We start from the raw sequence: 25928 nt of genomic DNA on the forward strand, positions 1-25928 counted from the left end.
TAACACAATAAACTACAACAAAAGTGACGTGCTGTTTAACATAGACAGTAATCACTCCCTACGGGGCTGTTATACAGAAGAAAGTCATCATTTTGTTGCCATGGAAAGCTTCATATACAGCACAGCCAAGCACATAAGTAATGCATGGGGGAACAGTGTATATAAATGTCAGCCTTTTTTGATTGATTAATCTTTAAGTTTTAAAAAAATAATAATGAAAAATGAAAACAAAAATGTAGCCAACTGCTTAGTCAGCCACAAAATTATGAATCAGTGTCAAAATGAATGTCACAATGCAAAATACTAGGAAATTAATCAGATAGGTTCACATGTATATACAGTATATACTTCCTACGTGTGCAATTATACACAGAATAACATCACTGAATGCTGAAATGCACCTTTTGATTCAATTAGTCCTCATGCTATTTTCTGCAATGTATGAAAAAACAGTAGTGTGCAATCAATGGACACTAACCAATAACTTATTACCAGTATGTATTGTGCTGTCAGTCAAGCAGGAGTCATTTAGCCTGTGCTGCATTTTCACATGAGGTAAAACAAACACCTACTGTAAGAACAACAAGCATACACTGCAAACTCATGTCAGCTCACATTTCAGGACCACGGACAGCGCCGCAGAACACAACCCTGACACATGCATAGTCAACCGAATCTGAAGGCACTTTCTCCTCTTTCACTCTTTCACCTCTTTCACTCTTTCACTGTTGGAATGCTCTATCGAAATACAAAAACAGTTTCTCTGCTTATTTTTCATTTGATAGTCGATTATTATTATTATTATTCATCTTGCATGATAGTTAGCTCTCAATAAGTGGCAGTAAATTGTGCAGAAGCCATCAACAAAAGTATAAAAAAGTAATCAAGGTTGTTTCCACGCACTCAAGCATAGATATGTGGTGTATGACAAGTAAACATTCAATCAGAATATAAGTCTGGTTAGTCAATAAACCTTAATTAGGTGTCCACCACAGTTAAAGAGCTATTAAAGGGTACTTCAACACAAACTTGAATGTGTTTTTTTTCATTAGGTGCCATGTCTATGAAACCTTTTATTACTAATTAATGCTTTAATGAAAAATTCCAATCTCAAGGTGACAGTTCATACATCTGTCCCCGCTTGATTGTACAGTAAATACAACAGCTACTGGTTTTAGTCTCTAGGTGACACAACAGATTACACAGTTGGCGTTTTGGTATGATGTAGCTTGGGAAGGGAGGGTGGGGGGGGGGGTTGGCTTGAGAGAGAAAGAGATGGCAATTGAACTGTCCAAAAGCATTAAAATAACACGCATTCTGTTATATCACTGCTGTCAACGCCGCCTTATTTCTCAGTAGTCTCCTTTATTTTTTCGGGTTTGAGTTAAACAGGATTTCGACGCCCCTTTTTAAAAGATGTCAGACGTGGGACAAATGAGTATAAATGGTAAATCTCCCGTGGTGTCATAACTGAACATTAGCAGGCGTTTTTATTTAAGAGTGGGCTTTTCTCTTTTAATGGAAAGTGTAAAGATAAGGATAGATGAAGAGCCAAAAGGAAGACACAGAGAAAGTTAAAAACACTGCAGACACATGCAGGAGTCACATGGCCATGCGTCTACATCTCAGTGTCCCTCCTGGGCCTTTGACCTAAATTACTCCCCGTGCTCCATCTTGGCACTCCCTCAGTGTTTCACTCTGTCAGCATTAGGAGCTCTGCCTCATCCGCTCACTGGTTAGTAATGTCCCAGTGCTGCAGCCCGCGGTGGAATAAGCTCTTACAAGGCCAGGCTGAGAGGAGGAGATGGATTTAGATGGAGGCAGGCAAAGGGTCAGGTCTAAACAAGCTTCGTAGTACACTTCTTTATGTCCATACTCCCAGTCCGGTTACATTGAGACATACTGATACCGCTGTTTCCACTGACAATACCCCATGTGAGTATTTGTAGAGGATGATATTAAGTAGTATTTAAGTGCTTACATTGGGTGCAACAGTAAAATTTGAAGTAGATTTATTAAAATTGACACTGTCGCTTCACTGTCAATTACCTGTGGTGATAGGTAGAGTACCCACAGGTGGTCATTCAAGTGGGTCCCTAATATAATGTGTCTTTATTTAACAAATTGCAGTGTTAAATTGATGTTACATGCTTATTATTATGGTTATAGTCATAAAATTAACCAAAATACCACATTTTTGTATACACTGCAGGCACAAAGTAGCCCGACAGAAAGAAGAGTTCACTTTACAAAGAGAAATATGATCTTTTTCCGGGTGAATAAATTTTAATGTGACTTATAAAAAGGGAAGCTAAAGGGCAACCAGAATGCTGAGCTTTCAAGTTTCATCAGGAGCCATTAATAACACCATCAAGCACATCATGTTTAATTAGGAAAGTAGTTTAAAAAACACGCACACACAAAGGGCAACCATTTACTGCATACTGCTGTCAGGGACTGAGTACAATTAACTGATACATAATTAGCCTGATCGGCCACCGTCAGTAATCAATACAAACACACATTATTAGACTGTAAAGCATTCCTCACACCAATAACTAAAAGCAGTCAGTGTTAGACAGGCTTATCATACTTGAGCAGTTGCCTTGTGTTTCTTTGGTGGTTGGCAAAAACTTCAAAATAAAAGTTTGAATTAAGATTAACCCCCCTGTGCTCACTGGTGATAATATAACACCAAACTAACTTTAAGAAATATGACATTTAACAATTCCTTCAATAACACATTCCTCTAGAAACACAAGATAAAAGGTGTCATGTGCAGACAGTCTTCTTGTCAATTTGGCATCAATATAATCCATAAAGATAAACTGTATTTGAGAAGTTACCTTAAGCTGTAACCTTAGTAACCACTAGGCCTGGGTATCGTTTAAAATGACGATACCAGTACCAATCCAAGTAACCTTAAAGATGTGCCAATTGGAATTGAACACATCAGTGATATAGCACGTATACTAAGCAACATCACAGGCAGCTAATGATTGCTAATGTTTGCTCATTTAAGATGATTGACATTATGGAGACAATTAGTAAGACTCTTCTTGTGCTGCTGTTACACTACCTTCTGGCATATCACTGATAAAATATGTTGTAGTTCCATCATCATTTATCACCAACAAAAACAAGACATATTATTTCAGACTTATTTCACTCGTCTTAAAAGTAACTGATTACCAATATTACTTTATATTTGTGCAATTTTCTCCACTTCTTGCCTTTAACACTGATCATTTAAAACACAGACCCTCTTCTCCTGGTATCTGTTCAGTATATGACACCATTACTGTTACTGTACATTTGAACGTCTAATTGAGAAGAGGAGAGAACCAGAGAGGAGAGGATGCTGCTGTGTGTGTGTGTGTGTGTGTGTGTGTGTGTAAAGCAGCAAGAAGAGTTGAAAGCCTACATGGATAAACAAACATCGACAGTGATCTTGGATCATTGTACAAGGTTACTGCACAGATCACCAACAAGCCTTTGGTTAGGGCAGAAATAGCCCAGGGGTTGGATGACTCTTCAAACACACAAACAGATTGGTTCCTTTTGTTTTTTCATGGAGAGAAGCAAGGAAAGACAATATACCACACAGATTACCTCACAGATGAAATACTACAGGAAAATGGCAACAGTGCAGCTGAGCCTGTCGGCATTTTGATAGCTCAACATAACAACCTCTCTCCATATTTTTCTTGTTTCCCTTTACCTTCTCCACCTTCCCTGTATGTCAGACAACATAAAGAGTCTTCTCTCTTCAAAGGTTAGCACAATAAAGAGCACACGCAGCTCGGCTGACAAAACTAGAAATGTCAAAATGGTTAAAAAGTGAGCTTTTCTGAAGTTACGTCTTATCTGTTACACGGGGAGACAAACAGCAGGTGTTGTCGGACAGACACAGGGTATCATGGGAGATGGAGTGAGAGTCTCTTCAGTAATCTATCACCTTTGGAGCAGGGAGAATCACGCTATTGAGACTGGGAATACACTGGCTCAGCACACACAGACACAAACATACATCCTGTCAGGCCTAATTATATAAAACAAGGCAGTCACTTGTTGTTGAGGTTGACCCAGTGAAAACGTCTACCTACTTTTCAAAGGTGACCCATTTACCTCTCGTTTATTAGGCTATTAGAGTAGTGGTTTGCCACAGAGGATACGCCGCCTCTGATACTGTTTCTGACTCACATCACATTCATAGGCTGACAGTATAGTTGTTTTACTGAATCCTGCAGGGCCCAATTCTGAACATTTTGCCCAGTTTGGATCAATACAGTACCAACACAACACTGGGTTAATGTTACCCAGGAAACCACTTAAACCAAGATGTTGTTTTGACACAATTTTAGTGTTTTTTTGTATTATTACTGTTTGGTTATTTACTCAGAACTAAAGCTTGTTAACCTGTAGAGTGACTCTCTCCCACCTGTGGGACATTTCAGCCTTGGTAGCATTATATTCAGGAACACTTGTACTCACTTTGGGGTTGTAAAATTTGAAAGACTTCCATTTTAAATGACTAAAAGGGGTTAACGAACAGTAACCTTTTCATTTTTGGTACTCTCTTTTCAGGCTTGTGCACAGAAATATGGTGCCTGGTAGGTTAAACCATGTGTTTGTATAAAGTGTTTGCAAGTTGTGTGGCGTTTAAGGGCATACTCACATCATCAAGTGTTTAAATAACTCTTGTGTGTAATACAGGACCAAAAAAACAGATTTCTACTTTGTAAACATGGATCATTGGTCCTATATTGACCCAAACTGTGTAGAATTTGAACTCAGTTATTTCTACTTAACAAGACTCCCCCTCTCACTTTAGAAGCCATCATTGGATAAATGTATAGTGCATAGATACAAGAGAACAATCAAGAGTTTATTTTTTGTTGTGTCACCAGCTCACAGAATGGGCGTTAATTAAATAAACGCTTGCCAACTTGAACATGTTACAGCTGGTTTAAACACTGATCATTATGCAAGTTATAATTAAGGCAGCGGCTTTTATAATTTCAATATAACACTCTGTCAAATTATAATCATGATATAAAAAAAAATAAAAAAAACTCTTAATTGTGCAGCATCACATCTCATAGACCCAAACTATCCTCTCACACTATAAACCTTGTGCACAGTGTGAAGCTATAATAAACAGACAGTTCCCTGATGGCGATAAAGCTCATCACTCTCCCAGACCAGACACACACATCACTGGCTGAACCGCAGATATATATACTCGACCAGTGTAAATCAATGTCCAGAACGAGGGGGGGGAGGGGATAGGAGGGGAAGAGAAGGGGGGAGGGGAGGGGGGTGTTTTTCATTAAAAGTTGTCAGTGCAGTATTTACACCGGGGGATTCAACAAGGCATATGAAGTTTTTGTAACTATTGGATTCTTTTTCTTCTTTATTTGGTCACCTTATGAAAAGTTAATGTAGCCGCTCACTTTTTTCTTTTTTTTCTTTTTTTTTTTTTTTTGCAATTATGTTCAATATTCTTGGTTGAGAAGAGCAGAATTTATAGTTGACAGAGTGCGAGGGTGCTGCAAAGCCTATAATAATTATTTAATGACTGTGTGGTAATAAAACCCTCTAATAATTCTATATAGTCAGTGTACTGCTATCCACATTCACACTCAAATTTAAACTCTAAAGCACACATTTGTCTGTGTAATAGATGCATGAGTGCATGAATAGATAAGCCTACAAGTGTGTGTGTGTAGGTGTTTGTGTGTGTGTGTGTGTGTGTGTGTGTGTTAGTGTGTGTGTGTGTGTGTCTGGCTACACAGGTAGAAAATGGCTTTAACCTTCATGCCTACTCGATCATCACCACTCCGTAAATGTCACTCCATCTGCCTCCCCCGCCACTCTGTTTACCTCTCTTTTTCTTCTCTTTCTGCTTTCCTTTTAATCTCTCTATCTCTTTCTTGTTTCTCGCTGTCATCTCTTTATCTTTTGCTCTGTATATCTCTCTTATTTCCCCCTCTCTCTCTCTCTCTCTCTCTCTCTCTCTCTCTCTCACCGCAACACCTTAATCCTCCCAAGGCTCCTCTCTGCTTTTTTTTGTAACTTCCTCTTCTTTTCTCCTCCTTTCTTTTTTTCCACTTCGCTCGCATCCACTTTTTATCTCTCTCTCATTTTCCTTCCAACCCTTCCACCCGAACAAACACCAAATTGCTTCATCTTTATTGTCTCTTTTCCGACTCCTCTCTTTCCCTCCCTCCTTCATACGCGCATGATTTTGAAAACCCTACGTCAGCACCCCATTTCTCTTCTGTCCTCTCCATCCTTCTCTCTCTCTCTCTCTCTCTTTCTTCTTTTTTTCCACCTTTTTTTCTGTCTACTTGATTCTCCTCCTTCATCCAGGTCGGATCGATATTTCTCAGGCTCTCAGTCGGAGGCTTGAGAATGAGGCACCAGGAGACTGAAAAGGTAGAGAGAGAGAGAGAGGGAGTGATAGAAAGAGAAAAATGATGTGCTGAAAATAGGAAAGAGGGAACAGGGGGTGGGAACATAGAGGTGGTCATTGTGGCAGTAACATGTGAGAACATCATGTCTTCCTTTGCACCACAGTTATTTCTAACTTTGCATTATAATTAGCTGTCAGTCAATTCTATACTATTATATCACACCTACAGCATGTTAGCATTACCATAACTAGCAATGGCCGCACCACGCTGTAGGTTAAGCAACATCATTAGAGGTCCGTAGGCAAAAGTGATGATTCTGTCAGATCTATAGACTCATCTGAATGAGCCTTAAATGAGCTGAAGTTGGTGTTTAATGAAGGACACAGTTTACATCATTAATATGAGGCAGTCGGAGTCAACCAGCTGTCAAATATGTTGCGTTCAGGAAAAGAAAAAAAAAAGCACATCTAAAGTGTACATTAGCTACAGCATACAGTCAGCTGCTAATACTGAGAGTCTCTCTGATGCCGCAGTAAAGGCAATGAGATCACAGCTGCAGCAGAACACAGATGAGAGGAAAATCTAATACGATACTTCATTAAAATCTTCAGTTCTTTACAACGGTTTATTTTTGTCAGATCTGAATAAACTTTCTCATTAAGCAGCTATTTTTGTTGTTGTTATCTTGGAATCGAATTCTAACTGCTGCTATTAAACTATAAAGAAATGAGATGGAAATATTGGCCAGTATGTTATTTTAATATTAGCATAATATCAAGATGTATGTTTCAGGTGATAAGAAACTGTGTCTCCATTGAATATGTTATCTATTTTTTCAACTGTGAAGTATAGTTTTTAGTCACAGCTATTTAATATTTAAATTTAAGGAATCTGTGGTTTCATTAGTAGTATAAATGAATTAAAAAAACACTTGAAGTCATGTTTTACTATATGACTGATGATACTGTTATGTATTCAGCATTAACACCAGGAAGACATATAGCCACATGTTTATGATGACAGTAACATCTGGACACTTCAATTCCCTGTTTCAAATCTGATTGTATTGGATGACCAAAATATAAAAATGTAATGGCATATTGGTAAGATACCTTAAATAAACCTCACCATCTTCATCCATACATAAATGTTGATGCTTCCTCATTGTTATAGTTTTTATTTATTTATTTGTGGCTGTCTTCAACACCTCCAAAGTACAGTTAGTGCAGCTGCCAACAGTCACAGGATGTTTTCCTCTGTTTCTTTATTCCATTATCTGATGGCTCAAAAAAGAAGCCTTGTAGAGAACAGATATAAATATCTCTTATATATTTGCAGAATCTTCCACACACATATATATATAATTCATCCTTTTTTTTATTTATTTGCATATACTCGCCTGAGAAGCATACAGAATGAGATTAAAGCATGCTGAAACCTGCTCCAGCACACCAGGCTTAAACAAGGACGGAAAAGGGAACTATAAATAATTTTTTAGCGCTTAAAAATCAGGAGATAGGCAGCGTGATAATCCTAAAATAATCAAACATTTGCACAATGTGATACAGTCAACTTTTTAATATGTGCTGCTGAACTTGTCTTCCAGTCCTATTCTGCTCATGAGAGGAATCATTGTTACTTGTAAGCCTCCAGGAGTCAGATAGAACTAAAACTCATCATTTCAACACTTACTAACAGCTCCAGCTCCTCTCTTACCTTTTGTTGTCGTTTGCTAAACCTGCCAGGCTGTTAAAACTTTACTGTGCTGTGGTCATTTTCCAGCTGATGTCCTACAACTGGCTGGGACAGCATTATGACAGTCTGTCACAGTCTGACAATCTGTCTTTGTCCTTGACTTTAATATCCCCCAAAAAGCCTATTATTCACCTAATGCTTGCTTCAGGCAAGGTTACTGTTGAGTGAGATGGACAGGAGGAAAAAAAAAAGAAGAAGCCTAGTGACTCAACAGGAGGAGAAATTAAAGCATAGCCTGATCCTTGTGTACAGAAAGCACACATATCCTACTGAATGTGATGTAAAGCTTTAAATGTAATGTGTTTTTGTAGTTGTGCAATATTAATAAAAGATAAAGGTGATCAAAGTAGTTTATATTTCACTCTGGCTTAAAAGTAAAAGCTCTTCTTTTCCAGTGTCAGGGTTTCACTTTGTATTCGGCTTTGACAGTATCGTCTGACAAACAGTCATGCAAATCACGTAATTTAATTGAAAGGAATGAATTGAGACTTAATGATATGAGAGCGGCAGAAAACTCATTGTGACAGGGTGACTAATGACGACTGTATTAATCCGTCTGGAATATTTCTGGAGGGTGAACGTTGAGCATCACCTGAAAAGGACAGAAACCTTCAACGGCTCACCGAGGATGCTATTTTAACTGCCATTCATCTGAAAATGGACTTCACAAGTTGTTTGTACTGTAGTGGCAGCTCATCTTAGCTACCCGTTTATGACCGGCACACACACACACACACACACACACACACACACACATACATACACACTGGCATGCATTGGAGTGACTGAGAGAGCAGTGGTGTGTGATAATGAAGCAGAGGATTGGCAGTAGGAGTTGGTCTGCTTGCCTTCTCGCCTGATTGTCTGCACATCTAACAACTGTATCTCTCTCTTAAACACACACTTACTGTAACACACACACACACACACACACACACACACACACACACACACACACACACACCAGAACATATACTTACAATGTGTGAAATAGAGATTGCGTGTGTGGGTGACCGGCTCTTAGAAGGGCAGAGTCACATCTCACTCATCCCCACTTACTCATAAACAACCTGCTCTCCCGTGAACACACACACACACACACACACACATAGTCGCACACACAAATCTTCTTGAGTTATTCACTGCATTTCTGCTGCAATATTTTAGCTCTAGGACAATGACAACGTCGCCATCTCTTTTCCTCTCTGTCTCTCTCTAACACACACGCGCACACACACACACACACACACACAGTCCTTTGTGCACTTCCGAACAAGCGTCCATCATTCATGGTCGACGCTCACTCACAAGCTGTCAGACACAGTTCCATTTACTCGTAGATCATGCCGGACTGGCACACATTGCCTAAATGAGCTACTCAACACCTACTTACTCCTGTGCCTGCACAAAAACATTTGTTACACACAAACACACACTCATTCATGCCCATAAAAAGAAAGAAATAAGCATCTTTCCTGTATGGATTACTGTCTGGATTGAGTCAGAGACATTTAATGAAAGATACAAGATATACATACAATATACAGTACTTATGTAAGTTATGTTAATTCTGTTACTCATTATATGTAAAAGAAAACCACAGAAATGAATATAGTTAGTTTTTAATTACAGCTTGGTAAGCTGATAAGAAGTCATTTTTCTGGGAACTGATTGTTTATTGGTTTAAAGACAATTAGCACAGTGCAAGTGATACTAACAAACAAACAAGTACAACAAACATTAGATATAGCAGGTCTCCACATGCCTTCCTCTGAAGCCTCAGGTTATGTGTTATTGTAGTAAAAAGTACTCTAACCATGACTGGTGTGTTGGGACAGTGGATTTTAACCAGATTACAGTGATTCCTTTAATGGCTGTTACTGGGAGAATCCAGATGTTACAAATGGCTTCAGCCAATTACAATTATGACATATAGTTGACAGGTGCATAGGTTCAATTCCACACCCTGAGACACTTTATTAATGAACTTTCAATCATCAGGAAAAATGCATGTGATCAAACACTGGCACCATATACTGTATACACTCAGTGAGCATTTTATTAGGAACACCTGTGCAGTCTAACACAATCCAATACAACAGCTGTGCCATGACTTTGACAAAGCTTATACATATTTTATCCACCCTAAGAGGGGCAAAATATTTTAAACACTTTTCACTATAATGCACTCAAGTACAGTACATCACCACCCACTATGAGCTCAATGATAAAAAATTAAATAGAATAATCAGCTTTCTGACAATGTCAGCAAAAACTGAAAAATGTATAGGCTTTATCTAAATAGAATTTTAAAAAAAGTAGAATGTTGTATTGGATTGCTTTAGATTGCACAGGTGTTCCTAAAGTGCTCAGTGAGTGTACATGTGACCCAGGAAAAACCAATCAGAAGCTGCCATCAGCACCTCCAATCATTTATGTAAATGAATGTTAATAAGCTTTTATGTTTGTGAAAGTATAAAATGACTACAGAATCCATTATAGAAATAATATATGCATGAATGATTATGAATCAATAAGTATCTGTCATAAGCAGAAAAAACTCTATAGCCTATATATAAAATATTTAGTAGAAAACTGAAAAAAAAGCTTCTATTAATCACAGAAATCAGATCACAAGGTCACAATATCAAAATGCTGATCAAAAATAAAGATGGCATAGTGTGTGAAGGCTGCACAATAGCATGTTTTTGTATATGTGTATTGCCAGTTGCTTTTAGACAGTATGAAAAGGTCTGAGGATCAACACCACATGTAATTATTAGTCTCTGCTTGCTCAGAATCGTGATTTTAATAAAAATCTACACAGCGATAATATGATCAAATAATTTCATCATGCTATAATTCTGCTTATACTTAACAGTTTCCTCTGCACTTGGTGTAATGATGTATCCGCGCAAAAAAAACTGCTCCCTGTATGTCCATTTTGCATGCATGTGTACTGTGTGAGGATGTGTAAGCGCAGTGTGTGTGTGTGTGTGGGGCCATCAGGAGAAGTGGAGCTGAAGTGAAGAGTTACATAACTCAGCTTCAAAGTAAGCTGCAGTCGGCCGGCCCGCCTCCCCCCTTCCTCCTCCTCCTCCTCCTCCTCACCACCACCACCACCACTGCCATACAGACACAGCAAAATGCAAGGAGAGAGACAAGAAAACAGTTTCACACAGAGGAGGATAAAAGGAAGAGATGATATAGAGGAGAGAGGGTGTCAACAACTTGAGGTCTAAAATATTCTGTAGCAGGTACTGTATAATTCATGAAATTAAAAAAAGTAAAAAAACATACACTCATCATATAACTGCTCATATGTTTTAATGAAAATCTGTAACACTGTGTCATCTGATCTTTTAAAATTGTATACCCTCGTATTTTTGTCATTTACAGATCTGTATGTGTGGTTGACGGGTTTGTGGGGCTCCATCAAACTCCACATGCCCCAGTCACGTCAGCTCCTTTGATTGAGAAAAGAGTCTTAAAACGTCAAGAAAAAACAGGGTTTTTTTCTTTCTTTCTTCGCCCTCCGGGCTTGATTCACATTGCCAGGCTCCTCTCACCCACTCGTTGCAAAAAAAGATGTCAATCAAGCTCCGTTGTTACACTTTTTCTCAGCGTGTCGCCGGGGCCGGTAATGGTTGCTTGATTGTTGCTTTGCTTTCCCCCATTTTTGTCAAAGTTACTTGGGGTTTCTTTGATGGGCAGGTTACTATTAAAACTTTTTTCCATCACTCGCTAAAGTTTTGAGCAGATAGTTTCGACACGCGTCAGTCGGCAGCATTTCTCTTTAGTTTGTTTTGTGCTGCACAATCAATTAGCTAATGAGCTGCTGCAGATGTTATAGTATTTACTCCCTCGTGTTTTAGCCCAAAACTAATTATACTGCATCATATTCATCGTGAAAAGACAGTAGCTGAATGATTCCTAGTGGAAAACACCATTTCATTGATTTTTCAGATACTGAAAAACACCACAAACCTCAGTCTTTAGGTTGTAATACCATAGTAAGTATTAAACACAGCAGCTCCCAGTTAGTAACACTTAAATATATGATAAACCTCAGCTTTTAGACCATAAATAATACTTGTCAGAGGAAGGGTTTTTATTCCGTTATCCTTGATAAGTCTGGTTTTCTGATTAAGAATTTTAGTTTTGCTTGGAGCAAGCTGTCAAATAATTCTTCTAATTATTCTAATACCTGAAAACAGTGTTTATATCTAGATATAAATGCCTAAATAACTACAAGTGGAGTCTGTTGGATGCAAGTCCAAATTCAACAGAGAGAAGGTGTTCCTGCTACCTCACCAGTCAACTAGGAGCTCAAGGACCAAATGGCAATAACTAACTCTTCATCAGGGTGTTGAACTATGCAATTATTACTATACATACTCATCTTGAATTCCCTTCTTACTGTATTTTTTAATGATGTGTCATTTTTACCCATGTTATGTTGATTGGTCCACACTGGAATACCTTACCAACTTTTTAACAATGACATAAACCCACATGTGTTTGATGTGATTGACGCAAAACTTGGTACAAACATTCATGGTTTCCAGATGATGATGTCCTACTAGCAGGTTTTTTGATAACAAGTTAAATGTCTCCACTAGTGTCGGCTGAGTTGACATGAAACGTGGTCCAGACCTTCCTCTAGCGCTATCATTAACGTCAAATATTCAGTTTGCTTTCATATCACCAAATACCTACAAAATGAATAACGTTAGCTTTAGCCGTACTTTGTGTTTAGCACTAATAAGCGGATATTAGCATACTAACACACCGTACTAAGATGGTGAACATTGTTATCATTGACAGTCAAAGCTCCAGCAACACTTCTAGCATGACCCTGATGAAAGCTGCTAGCTTAAACACGTTGGTCTACTAATAAAATTCTTTTACACTACAAGTGTTGCTAGAGCTTTGACTTCACTTTTTTTCCTTTTCCATGCACCTTGGAAGTAGGTGAAGTTGTGCCAGAAACCTCCACTCTGTTTCTACAACATGGTTATCATTTAGCAGAGCCTCACAGAGCTACTAACACAACTGTGTCGGGTGGGTTGACATGAAACGTGGTCCAGACCTTCCTCTAGCGCTATCATTAGCGTCAAATATTCAGTTTGCTTTCATATCACCAAATACCTACAAAATGAATAACGTTAGCTTTAGCCGTACTTTGTGTTTAGCACTAATAAGCGGATATTAGCATACTAACACACTGTACTAGGATGGTGAACATTGTTATCATTGACAGTCAAAGCTCCAGCAACACTTCTAGCATGACCCTGATGAAAGCTGCTAGCTTAAACACGTTGGTCTACTAATAAAGTTCTTTTACACTACAAGTGTTGCTAGAGCTTTGACTTTCTTTACTTTTTTCCTTTTCCATGCACCTTGGAAGTAGGTGAAGTTGTGCCAGAAACCTCCACTCTGTTTCTACAACATGGTTATCATTTAGCAGAGCCTCACAGAGCTACTAACACGACTGTGTCGGGTGGGTTGACATGAAACGTGGTCCAGACCTTCCTCTAGCGCTATCATTAGCGTCAAATATTCAGTTTGCTTTCATAACACCAAATACCTACAAAATGAATAACGTTAGCTTTAGCCGTACTTTGTGTTTAGCACTAATAAGCGGATATTAGCATACTAACACCGTACTAGGATGGTGAACATTGTTATCATTGACAGTCAAAGCTCCAGCAACACTTCTAGCATGACCCTGATGAAAGCTGCTAGCTTAAACACGTTGGTCTACTAATAAAGTTCTTTTACACTACAAGTGTTGCTAGAGCTTTGACTTCACTTTTTTTCCTTTTCCATGCACCTTGGAAGTAGGTGAAGTTGTGCCAGAAACCTCCACTCTGTTTCTACAACATGGTTATCATTTAGCAGAGCCTCACAGAGCTACTAACACAACTGTGTCGGGTGGGTTGACATGAAACGTGGTCCAGACCTTCCTCTAGCGCTATCATTAGCGTCAAATATTCAGTTTGCTTTCATATCACCAAATACCTACAAAATGAATAACGTTAGCTTTAGCCGTACTTTGTGTTTAGCACTAATAAGCGGATATTAGCATACTAACACACTGTACTAGGATGGTGAACATTGTTATCATTGACAGTCAAAGCTCCAGCAACACTTCTAGCATGACCCTGATGAAAGCTGCTAGCTTAAACACGTTGGTCTACTAATAAAGTTCTTTTACACTACAAGTGTTGCTAGAGCTTTGACTTTCTTTACTTTTTTCCTTTTCCATGCACCTTGGAAGTAGGTGAAGTTGTGCCAGAAACCTCCACTCTGTTTCTACAACATGGTTATCATTTAGCAGAGCCTCACAGAGCTACTAACACGACTGTGTCGGGTGGGTTGACATGAAACGTGGTCCAGACCTTCCTCTAGCGCTATCATTAGCGTCAAATATTCAGTTTGCTTTCATAACACCAAATACCTACAAAATGAATAACGTTAGCTTTAGCCGTACTTTGTGTTTAGCACTAATAAGCGGATATTAGCATACTAACACCGTACTAGGATGGTGAACATTGTTATCATTGACAGTCAAAGCTCCAGCAACACTTCTAGCATGACCCTGATGAAAGCTGCTAGCTTAAACACGTTGGTCTACTAATAAAGTTCTTTTACACTACAAGTGTTGCTAGAGCTTTGACTTTCTTTACTTTTTTCCTTTTCCATGCACCTTGGAAGTAGGTGAAGTTGTGCCAGAAACCTCCACTCTGTTTCTACAACATGGTTATCATTTAGCAGAGCCTCACAGAGCTACTAACACGACTGTAAACATGTAGTCTTTTCACTGTTCATGCAACATTTTGTGTATTTTTGACATTTCTGTGTCAGAGATGTGCCATCCTTTTAGAGGTACGTGTCTACTTATCTTTGGACAACTGACAGACATTCAGCCATCTTTACAGAACAGTTTCGTAGGCTGTAGCTTTCACCTCTTCTGAACAAGCTCTCTGATAAAGAGCTGACTCTTACAGGAAGTCACTCAATGTTGCAGTTACCCTTTTCACAAATTCCCCTGAAGGAAATCCAGTTTTTCTTTACCAAACCTTGAGGTTCCCAAAGTGGATTTAGAAGATGAAAGCTAAGGTGAAGAGTGATTTTGAGTAGTACTTACCTTCTGAAAGCCGAGGTGAGCTGTACACCAAGGAAATATTTTGATCGAGGTGAAAAATCTATCTTTTCTTGTGTCCGCTGGCCAAATGGCTAGAATGTTCAAATGTTACCAACCACTCAATACATTAACATTGGGTATTTTTCAGCTGGTGATTGAAGCAGATCTACCAGCCAATTGCATATTCTATCAGCATTTGTCTAGTGTTGGCTGGTGCTGATTTTGTGCTCTGATTTTGGGTGTATTTCTGGTACCTAAAATATGTCTTGAAGGGTTGTTTTTTTCCTGCTTGTAGCTGATTTTGTCAAAATTTCCCCCAATCGCCTCATTTCATGATTGTGACTCTATTATCTACAGATTGAAAGGTTGATAGCACAGAAATCATTTGGTCACAGTCAGGTTCCTCAAATAAGATATTAGCAGTTCATCAACATCAGCGCAAAAAAAAAACATTCAGAGGTGATGATGGAGGGAAGAAAAGAGGTGGTTAGTGTTCTCTAAATGTTGCTTTCTCTTGCTCTCTCTCTCTCTCCCTCTCTCTCTCTCTCTCTCTCTCTCTCTCTCTCTCTCCCTCTCTCTCTCTCTCTCTCTCCCTGTCTTCTCTTTTTAATTTACCAAAAACAGCCAGTGGCCAGATGGAGATCAAATTACATTCACCTTTTACCTGCACTCCTCTGCGCAATTAGCGTCACACTTACTTGTCATTTCAAATTAACACACTGCTGTTGTGCTATGTAATTATTTACCCGCCTGGGGAGTAGCTCTCTGCTTTTAACCACTAAATAATGACAAACACGCACACGCGCTCGGTCACACACCAAAAAAAAAGCACCTGTGCCCGATTTTACCTGCAACATGTTTAACATGCTTCTTTTTTTTGTTCACCATTACAGGGTCATTGTATATCTGCTGTCTAATTAAAGATGTCTGTGTTCAGTGTGTCTATCTAAAAAAAAAAAAAGGTTTAACTGACTAATGTTGTGCAACAGTCCTTTAAAATGTTGTGTGTTTTCACTGCTGAGATGCTGAGAATTTGGGGGTTTGAGCATCAGGACCCAAAGCTGCCATTCTTTTCCTATAGGTGTCCACTTCTTTGCCAGTTCTTTGTCTTTTTTCTGATCATATGGTGGAAATGAAAGGGGCTGGGTCCTGTTCTTCAAACCACAGAGGCCTCTTATTGCTCCACATTCTCCTTCCTTTTCCCCCCTTTTCACTACCACCCCCCAAACCCACCCAACCACCCACCCTAACAGCACCCCCCAAAAATAAAAGTCCAGGGACCAAACAAGGTTTAATGGAGAGAGAGAGAGGGAGAAAGAGAGAGAGAGAGAGAAAAAAAGGGACTTAAACAATGGCAGCCGTTTTCTTCTGCAGGGGGAGAGGAGGAAATCACATCCAAAAACAGCTTTCTTTGATCTTGTGTCTTTTCTTGTGATAAATCTGTGTCTGTGATGCCTTTTGTTTTTGTTTTTGTACTCTTTTTAAAGGAAAAAACAAAAAGTCACGAAAAATACAAAAAGAGAGAGAGAGAGAAAGAAAGACAGAGAGAGAGAAAAAACCATAAGCAAACATGAACTCTTGCTGATTTGTCCTTTTTGCTCTTGCTTCTTTTCTTTTTTTGATATTCTTTTTTTTTCCGTTTTTGCCAGTAATCTTTTTTGAATTTTCTCTTTTCTCTTTTTCCCCCCTTTTTTTCTTAACCCTAGGTCCGCTCACAAAAAAACACGATGAATCTTCAATGAACAAGCCTCGAGACGAAGGTATTTTTGTTGCATGTTTTTCCTTTTTTCTTGTTTTGAAGTCTTTTTGGGGGATGTGTACACATAGAGTGGAAAACACACACACAAGTCAAACATCTCTTTAGGTTTGGGACTTTTGGATATGAGATGCATACCGATGTGTTGGTGTAAGTGTTATGTGCTGACCAGTTTGCAATTAAAAAAAGCTGTCTATCCTATGCAAATCATTAGCCTCATGTAACCTTGGATGATCATCAGGCCTGGCTAATGGAACCCAGATACTCCTCATTATAAAGCCATCTACAGCTCAGGCGCTTGTGTGTGTTTTCCAGAGGTCCTTATCTGCCTCTCAGCTGACACACAGAGCACCCCGGACATCTTCATCACCCCTGTGCCCTTGAAAACACATTGGCCGACTAACAGCATTGCCCCCCCTCCACCCTCAACCCCTCCACCCTCCGAAACCCCTGAAAACCAAATTGTTGTCAGGATTTGGAGCCACAAAGCACCTATTGAGACCGGCTTACACAATGAGGGTGCATTATTATTACGCCTCGATCCCCCCACTCAAGGATGAAATTGCTATTGAGTGAGGACCTACACAAATATTAAGCTACCCTTATTCCAAGTCGGTGATGATAACATCAAATCAAGTCAGGGGGGGGAAAAAATCGGGGACATCCAAGGACACTTGTGCCACTCTTTTGAGGATGTGGGTTTAATCGGCTGCAGAACTTATAGCCTGCTGTTAATTTATCTCCTACCTGCCAGCACGTACACTCACTATGGAGGTGATTTTATCTGCACTTTCATCCCCCCTCCTCCCTCCCTTCTTCCTCCCTTCTTCCTCCCCTCTCTTGTTCTCTTGGACTTGTTTCTTGGAGGGGGGGAATTAAAAAAAAAAAAAACAAAAAAAAAAAGATGAGTGATGATATTTTGATACATATTTCTCTTTATGCTATTTTGAGGGTGTGTGCGGGTGAATCTTTTTCTTGCTCCGTGATGCTCTTTGATTTGGGGTGTTTTTTTGAAGTCGGGAGTCGGGGAGGAAGTTTGACACAAGAGGATTTTCTTGGTGATCAAACGCAACTGGCGCAGGCACGACTTTTTTTTTTTTTCTTCTTCTTCTCTTCCTGAGCTGCCACAGTCAGCAAGCAGTCAAGCCCAGTTAGGACGCTACTCCCCTCCTTCTCCCTCCTACCTCCCTCCGCCCCCATCCCCACCTCCTCTATATATATATTTATATATATATATTTATATACGTCTTTCATCCTTCATCACAATGTCCAATTAACCTTGTTTGATTGGGAACTGCTAATCCCAGCTCACTAACTCTAGGAACACAATCCCAAACTGGAATTCATCTCAGGTACAAGGTAAAACTGGAGTCAGCTATGGAAGAAAAGCTGGGGATGCACTGCAACATACAGATAAACCTAACATCCTTGCATAAGAATACAAATCTAGAAAGGTGGAGGTCAAAAATAACCACCGCACACTGAAATGACTTTATTAGGACTGAACAGTGTGTTTTGCCTGCAGCGTCTTCAGGTTAAGATGTTACTGAGTCCCAACAAAGCAGATTCTGTTCTGATTGAACATGCTGGTTGTGCATGGGGAGTTCTGTTCACAAACACAGAAAGCTGGCATAGAAAACAAATAAACGTGCTGCGTATAACAATGCAGATGCAGATAATCTCCTTTGCATAAGACTACAGATACACAAAGGTATCCTGATCCCAATAGAAAATGAGCTACTGTACAGTCTCATTAGTTCCACTGCTAACCAGGTTTTATTCTCTTCTCATTTTAGTCTATTTTGCCTAAAAAAAATAATCAAAATTATATGCAGAGTTTGACATTAGAAGACTATTTCACATTCATCTGCTCAGAGGGGAAAGTTCCTCTGTGCTCAAGTATGATTTGTTACATCACAGCTAGTTTGGAGCTAATTGTGATCCAGTATTAAAGGTGCAATGTGGAAATTTGAAACCTCCAGAGGGATATATTTTAGGTATTATGATGAAGCTGAAGGAGTAGATGCAATTTAGTACAATTTTTAACAAGGTAATTGAACTTTTTTTTGTATGTGTGGAAAAACTACCATGTCTGGAGGGATCTTTAAATATATTTAGCCTAAAAAAAAGATCATAATTAGTTTTCAAAACTTATATTTAACCCTTACATACTGTTCAGGCTCAAATAAGACCTGTAAAAACACCATAATTGCATTTCTTTAAGCCAAACTTTTCCTAATGTGACCCACAGTATACAAAAATTGGAAAAAATTGCATAATGTTTTAAATTGAATGTACAAATTTGACCCATGTTTATTAATCAGCATTTAAATACATCTTATTCATTATATTCTACTCTTTTTCTCCATAAGCTAAATTAAACATTTATTAATGACCGATGGGAGAATTTATGAATGTGAATTGGTGAGACTAATTATGAGTCAGAATAAGAACAGTATGTGAGGGTTATTGTAGAATATAAACAGCTCCTCAAAATGGTAAAAATACAGCATCATTCCCAGAATTACATAATAGTGAAGACATGAACTCCTGGATGTCCTTAATGACACAGTCGCTCCTGCTTGGTAACCATTATAAAAATCCTACTTGGTTCATTTCCTCTGCTTCTTACAAGCTTTTATGTTGTATTTCAATGCACAACATGTATCTGAATTAAGTAGAAAACAGAAAACATCTCCAAACTCCTGAAATCTGCAGTATTTTTAAGACAACTGCTCATTTGGATGCAACACAAGTGGATCATTAGTGTAGAACCAATGTAGTTGCATAAAAATCACATTTCAAAAAAACACAGTAATAAAATACAACAGCCACATTGAGTCTGTAGGGACTGTTCCAATCTTACATGGAACTGGCACAGACCTGATTTGTTTTCTAACCAACAAAATAAAATGACAACCTTAAATGAAAGACTGTAGAAAACAACACAACCAGCTATAATCTGATAGCAGTTCATCCTTTCCGTCCATCCTTTTGTCCTCATTCTTTCAGCTGCGTATCAGCGGCTTTTTTCATATTGGTACACATTGAAGCAGTATATTCAAGGCCGTCTATTCATGAGCTATTCAAGTAAAAAAGGACACGCTGTATGTTCGTGAAGAGGAGGGAGGAATTAAGGCAGCATCCTTCGCCTATCTTGATGACTTTATTTTACAGCAGTAGCAACAGCAGCGCTCTCCAGCTTTACATCAGGTGTGAGAGCAAAGGCTATTGGGCTGCAGTGCTGCTCTGTGTCGAGGGGTGATGTTCAAAAAGATTGATAGAGCTCAGAGCAGAGCTTTGTGCATAGGTGCGTGTGCATGTATGTGTGTGTGTGTGTGTATGTGTGTATGTGTGCGGAGGAGAGGAGGGGATTACAAGCCACAGCGAGATCGAGCTAAATCAAATAAGAGACAGAGTGAGTGTGTTACTCTGCTGTCCTGTGTGTCAGCTCTGATCAGAGACAAACGAAGCCACCTGAGCCCCCCAGAACCTGGAACATATTTCTGCCAGGAACAATGTCACCTCTCGCTGACGTCCTCAGACACACACACACACACACACACACACACACACACACACACATACACACACATACACAACACAACCCCTTAAAAGGAGATGTGGCATCGAAACCAAATGATCTGACACACAGATGAAGTACAGTTTGCCAAAATTCTGCTACCATCGCACAATATGTGTTAGCTTTCACAAGTATCACAAGTGAGAATATAAGAAAACAATGCTATATATATATATATTAAAAGGCACCTATTATGCTAATTTCCAGCCACATATTTTTATTCTGGGACTCTTTTAGAGTAGCTTTGCCTGATTCACAGTTAAAAAAACTCCTTATTTATCTTATACTGGTCTTTTATGCAGCCCCCTCAGTTCAGCCTCTGTCTCATAACAGGCTGTTTTCGCTCCTCTCTCTTTAAGGCCACCCTCCTGTTGAGCTGAAAGTAGAAAAAAACATTATTTGAAACTTTAGCCACATTTAATATGAATATCTGACATTATAACATTATATACATGACTGAAAGTAAGGAAAAGCATTATAGCTTCTCTTTAAAGTCCGAATAAGTAAGCTATATTAAACATTTTCTTTCAATAATCTATAAATGGATCAATCAAAGTTATCTTTTTATTGCTAGCTAAGTTGAAAAATGATCCAGAACTTTCAACCACAATGTAATCAACCACCTCTTTTATTCCTACTCCTCTAATAAAAAGGGAAATGGATGAGAATGAAGAGAGGCTGGAGAAGCAGTTAAACATGACCTACTGTGTCTGGTAATCCTCAACCTGACAATTTAGACTCCCCATGTTATAGATTGCTAAAAATGGAGACCGCTTTAATTTCCCACAACTGAGAACAGCCACTAACATATTACAACAGAGCCTCCCGACGGAGTACTAAAGTGCAATAAATGTCTCGGTTTCTGGACTGCTTTAAAACAAACTTGGAAATAAATAAGGGGAAAAGAAGCAGAGAGAGAAACAGATGTTATGTTACTGTATTTATTGTTGCTGCTGCTTTCATTACCTGATTATCTGCCTTTCAGGAATAAAATGTTGCCGTTCTTTTGTTTTTTCAAGCTTTAAAGGCCCCATGAAATAGAAGTTAGAGCACATTCACCTTCTGTTCTGTGACATATTTTCCAATGAAATGGAATATGTGGGGGCGCCGTACAGTTACAAGAGGAGCTTTAAATCAAATCCTTCACATTTGATTTGGCCACTAAAAAGGGGGCGGGCTTTAGAGTAAAGCATGATACAGAGCTACAGTATACACACACCTCCTCAACTGAGAGATAAATGAATCACACCTCAGATACTGATATCCACACACACACACATCTCTTCCATGTTGCTCTGTTACCTCCTACAACCCACAATAGGTGAAGTGCAAAGTCACATTTGATTGGATAGACCTTTGTAAACACCCCTGAGTGCAGGATGAGTCATCAAACATTTAAAGCATTTTACAGGAGGAGAAAAAACTTAGATTTAGATGTAAAAAAATACTCTTATAGTGTTTTTATTGGCGTATAACAAGAGATGGATGAGTTAACACAGGGACACATTAAAACTTAGAGAATGTATTTTTCATTACATGGGGCCTTTAAGCATGTATATTACATCACCGATCGAAGGAAGCCTTGGGTTTTTTCCAGTAACTCTGTCAATTTTCTTCATGGCTATAGTGATGATAAGAATATCAACCATCCAACTGGGTTTTAATTAATATGTTATATTAGCTATCATTAATCAAACAAAGAGGTGAAAGGTGCAAATTTACCTTCACTAATTTTGGTGGCCAATACTTCATTTTCTGTTTTTAATATGGCACAATTATGCTGGGATGATAGAATCACTCCTTCTTATATTTTTATATGACAGTACTCAATGCTTGCTGCTAATGGAAATGGTAGCTTTGTTTTTTTTTCTCTGTGTAAAGATAGTTTTCACATCACTGCATGTATAAATAAAAGAGAGAAGCTATTTCCTGGGGGACTAGGATATTACATATTTAAAGCAATAGAAAAGCAAAGATTGAATGTTTATTTGAGATTTGATTGCTTTGACTTTAGCTTAAACTATAATAACCATCAGTAGATTTAACAGATAACCAACTAGAGTTAATTGCTGTTAAATGAACCCTTCTTTGTGTTTTTTTTGGGTCCATCATTTAAGTGTAAACCACCAAATCAAGACTTCAAATTGGAACCTGCTAGCGCTTACATGCTCCGACGCTCCTCCTCGGATGGATGATGGAACAGCTGATAACAACAAAATCAAAGCAATTAATGTTTTCTGGAGCTGTTAAAGCGGCAATCATTGATTCTTTTTCTCCCCCCCTGTGGGAGGCGAGACAAGCTGTAAACACAACACTGACATCACCTTATAAAGTATTAAGTTCTGATAATGGTGTTATAGGACATAGATGTTTATTTTGGGGGGAGATATGTTTCTTTAGCTGCTAATATCACTATATTCATTTATTTAGTGTAGCAGATGTTTAATGAATCATAGGCTAGAAAACAAAACAATGAGCTAAAAGAGGATAAAACGCTTAATAGAGATCTGAGGGAGACTCCAGCGTTGGATCCTGACCTCTCTCACATTACAAATATGATCCGTTGTTCACATAAAAAATATAAAACTTTAAAGGTTTGTGCTCCTGCTGTGTTAATCCACCAAAGCAGAACCAGCCTGTATTTATAATTAGGATCCTTTGAAAAACTAAATCTAGAGTATTCATTCTTAAATCACACTCTTTGGTTATGAAAGAGAATATAACTTAAAAGATGTTAGGTGAACATATGCTGAGATAAACCCTGTGTACTGACCTAGAACTAGATCATATATAAAAGATATAGTGCTGTTACAATAGTGTATTTGAATATTTATGATAGTGAATTTATTTTGATGTGCATACTACATCGGGGGCAAATTAGTTCAGCTCAGCACAACAGAGTGTCTAACTAAAGTATTAATAATATAAGAATGTCTGCAGCTAAAGCCCACACTATTAATGTTACACAAGTCTGCAATATGTGCAAGAAAAATCACTTAACACAGCCATGTAAAACAACAATGAACATTATAACTTCAGCATTTCTGTTTAGTATTACTTAGAATATAATTTATTGTATCAAGGATATAGTGAACAGCATGTGCCCTAGATCTAAAAACGAGAATACTCTACTTCACACGCGGCGAGCAGGGAGTGGAATTAAAACAGACCAGAGTGCCAAACGCTTGTAAAATATGTCGTCCCCGCTGACCGCCCTGCGCTCAAAAGCAAAAAAAAACAAAAAAACAATGGCTCTGTATCAAACGGCCTTTTTGATTTAGTGCTTGAAAGCGGGCGGTGTTTGTGTTCCTTCTGGATGAATGAGCTGTGTTTACTGAATCAGCTGTTAAAGAGCTGTTTTATTGACAGATAGTGTGTGGACTTATACCTGAGGAAAAAGTTGGGACTCTATAGGGAAATGCATAGTTTAAGTGACTTTTAGAGGTTAGGGTTAAAAATGGAAAGCTTGATGGAAAGACATAAGAGAGAGATTTCATGTTGAAGATGGTACGGCCCTCCCTCCTGGATGGAAACATGCTAGACGACAGCAGAGCAATAGTTTGTTTGTGTCTGGGTGAGACAGATACAAGCGTTTCATTCCACTCTGTTTTCGTGTGCATCAACATATTTTTCTCAATTTCCTCTCTCTCTTTCTTTTTTTTCCCTTCCTCCTCTTCCTCCTCTTTGTCTGTCTGTATTATGTGGTGTTTCCACTCTGGTTATAACTCTGCTAACAGACGTCGGCCTGTGGGCAATGTAACATCTCTCTGTATTGGCTCCTCTGTTTGCTGCTCTATAAAACACCCCTCCCTCTCCCTCCCTCTCCTCCTCCTCCCTCCGATTACAACACCCGCCTCGCAATCCCTTGTTTTTTTTTGTTTTTTTGGAGTGTGGCGCCATGCGGGGATGTAGACTTGGCACGTTTCATCATCTTTTTTTTTTTTCTTTATAATTAGGAGCCATCCAGGGAGATGTTCTCTCTATTTCCTGTAGGCTTTTTAACACGGACACTGCAATATTCTGTACTGTCCAATTCAAATCTCTAAATTGTGAAATACAAAAGGGACAAGAATCCAGCAGCAAGTAAAACGAGCAGGTCCTTCATCCATTCTATTATTTATTTCGCCTTTTTTTTTTCTTTTTTTTACATCCTTATGTGCCTGGTACAAATTACTTTATAAGAGGATTTTGAATGGAATGAGATGGCACGGGGACACGGTTGAGTAGAATATTGAAACATGATGAAAGGAGAATGGGAAGACAAAGCAGTAAAAAAAAAGAGGAGAATTGAAGAGGAGGGGTGGTGAAGGAGGGGGGGGGGTGGAGATCGAATTTAGCAGGTTACTGTGGAACATATAAAACACAGGAAATATCAAAAAAAAAAAAACAAAAAAAACAGGACATCCTGGCTCAGGAAGCAGCACAGTACAGATATAGTGTGGCACAGGACTAAAGAACCCAAAATCAGAACAGAATTTATGGTGTAAAGGATCAACAGCACTGTCAAACCTACTTTATTTTAACATTACCACAGAGACCCAATCTCCTTCTATCGCTCTCTCACTGGGCCTGTCAGTTATTTTGCTACCTGGGCTCGCTGCCTCCCCGTCACCCCTCCACGTTTTTTCGGCCCACGTCGTGTCAAGGTTGTATCAATATCGTGTGGAATACACCTACTCCGTCGCGCGCTGACAGTTACTATTTTACTGAGCTTGAAACCCTTTGACAAGACAAAGAAAGTGAAGAGGAGGGGAAGGGAAAGACGGAGATGAAAAGAATCGGAAGGTAGCGGGAGATAGAGAGGGGGACGGCGGGATAGAAAGAAAGAGAGGGGAGAGGGGAGGAGAGAGAGAGAGCTACTTGGCGTTGTGTCATCTGTCAGCTTGCTTAGCGCTTGGGAAAAAGCTCAACACAGTTTTTTTTTTTTGTTTTGCTCTTGGCTGGGCTTATTGCCGTGTGTAATGGCTATAAGGGACTGAGGGAAGCAACAGTGAAGGCTGGCTCAGCTCCTCTTTCTACTCCTGGACCTCGCTGAATAGCCCGATCCTGGCTTTGAGCTAGCCAAGAGCTATTGTGGGTCTATTTAATCCAAATCAATAAACTTTAAAGTGCTCAGTGAAACAAATGAAGTTTGGAATTGTCAAATGGTGTTGCGGAGAAGACCTCCCGGCTGGCACCAGCGAGATCAGTAATATTAGTGGAGGATTTAAGGATTATGCACTAGGTTAGTGATTGACTTGCTAGAGGAGCTACAATGGACATGTG

General features: G+C 39.0%; 1 protein-coding gene across 5 annotated transcripts in view; it reads left to right on the top strand.

Annotated features, from left to right (window-relative positions):
* nlgn2a (neuroligin 2a) overlaps nucleotides 1-25928 on the top strand; it is a 110453-nt gene that overhangs the window by 13265 nt on the left and 71260 nt on the right. Inside the window, exon 2 of one of the 5 annotated variants that reach the window (XM_053342937.1) lies at nucleotides 17031-17084. The exons of 3 other annotated variants lie outside the window; for them this stretch is intronic. In XM_053342937.1, the coding sequence (XP_053198912.1) occupies nucleotides 17031-17084 (54 nt within the window). Of the gene's footprint in view, nucleotides 1-17030; nucleotides 17085-22548; nucleotides 22566-25928 lie in introns of all 5 variants that reach the window. One more of the 5 variants, XM_053342934.1, reaches the window with a different exon arrangement.

This window comes from Scomber japonicus, chromosome 22 (assembly GCF_027409825.1).
Source record: "Scomber japonicus isolate fScoJap1 chromosome 22, fScoJap1.pri, whole genome shotgun sequence".
Classification (NCBI taxonomy): Eukaryota; Metazoa; Chordata; class Actinopteri; order Scombriformes; family Scombridae; genus Scomber; species Scomber japonicus.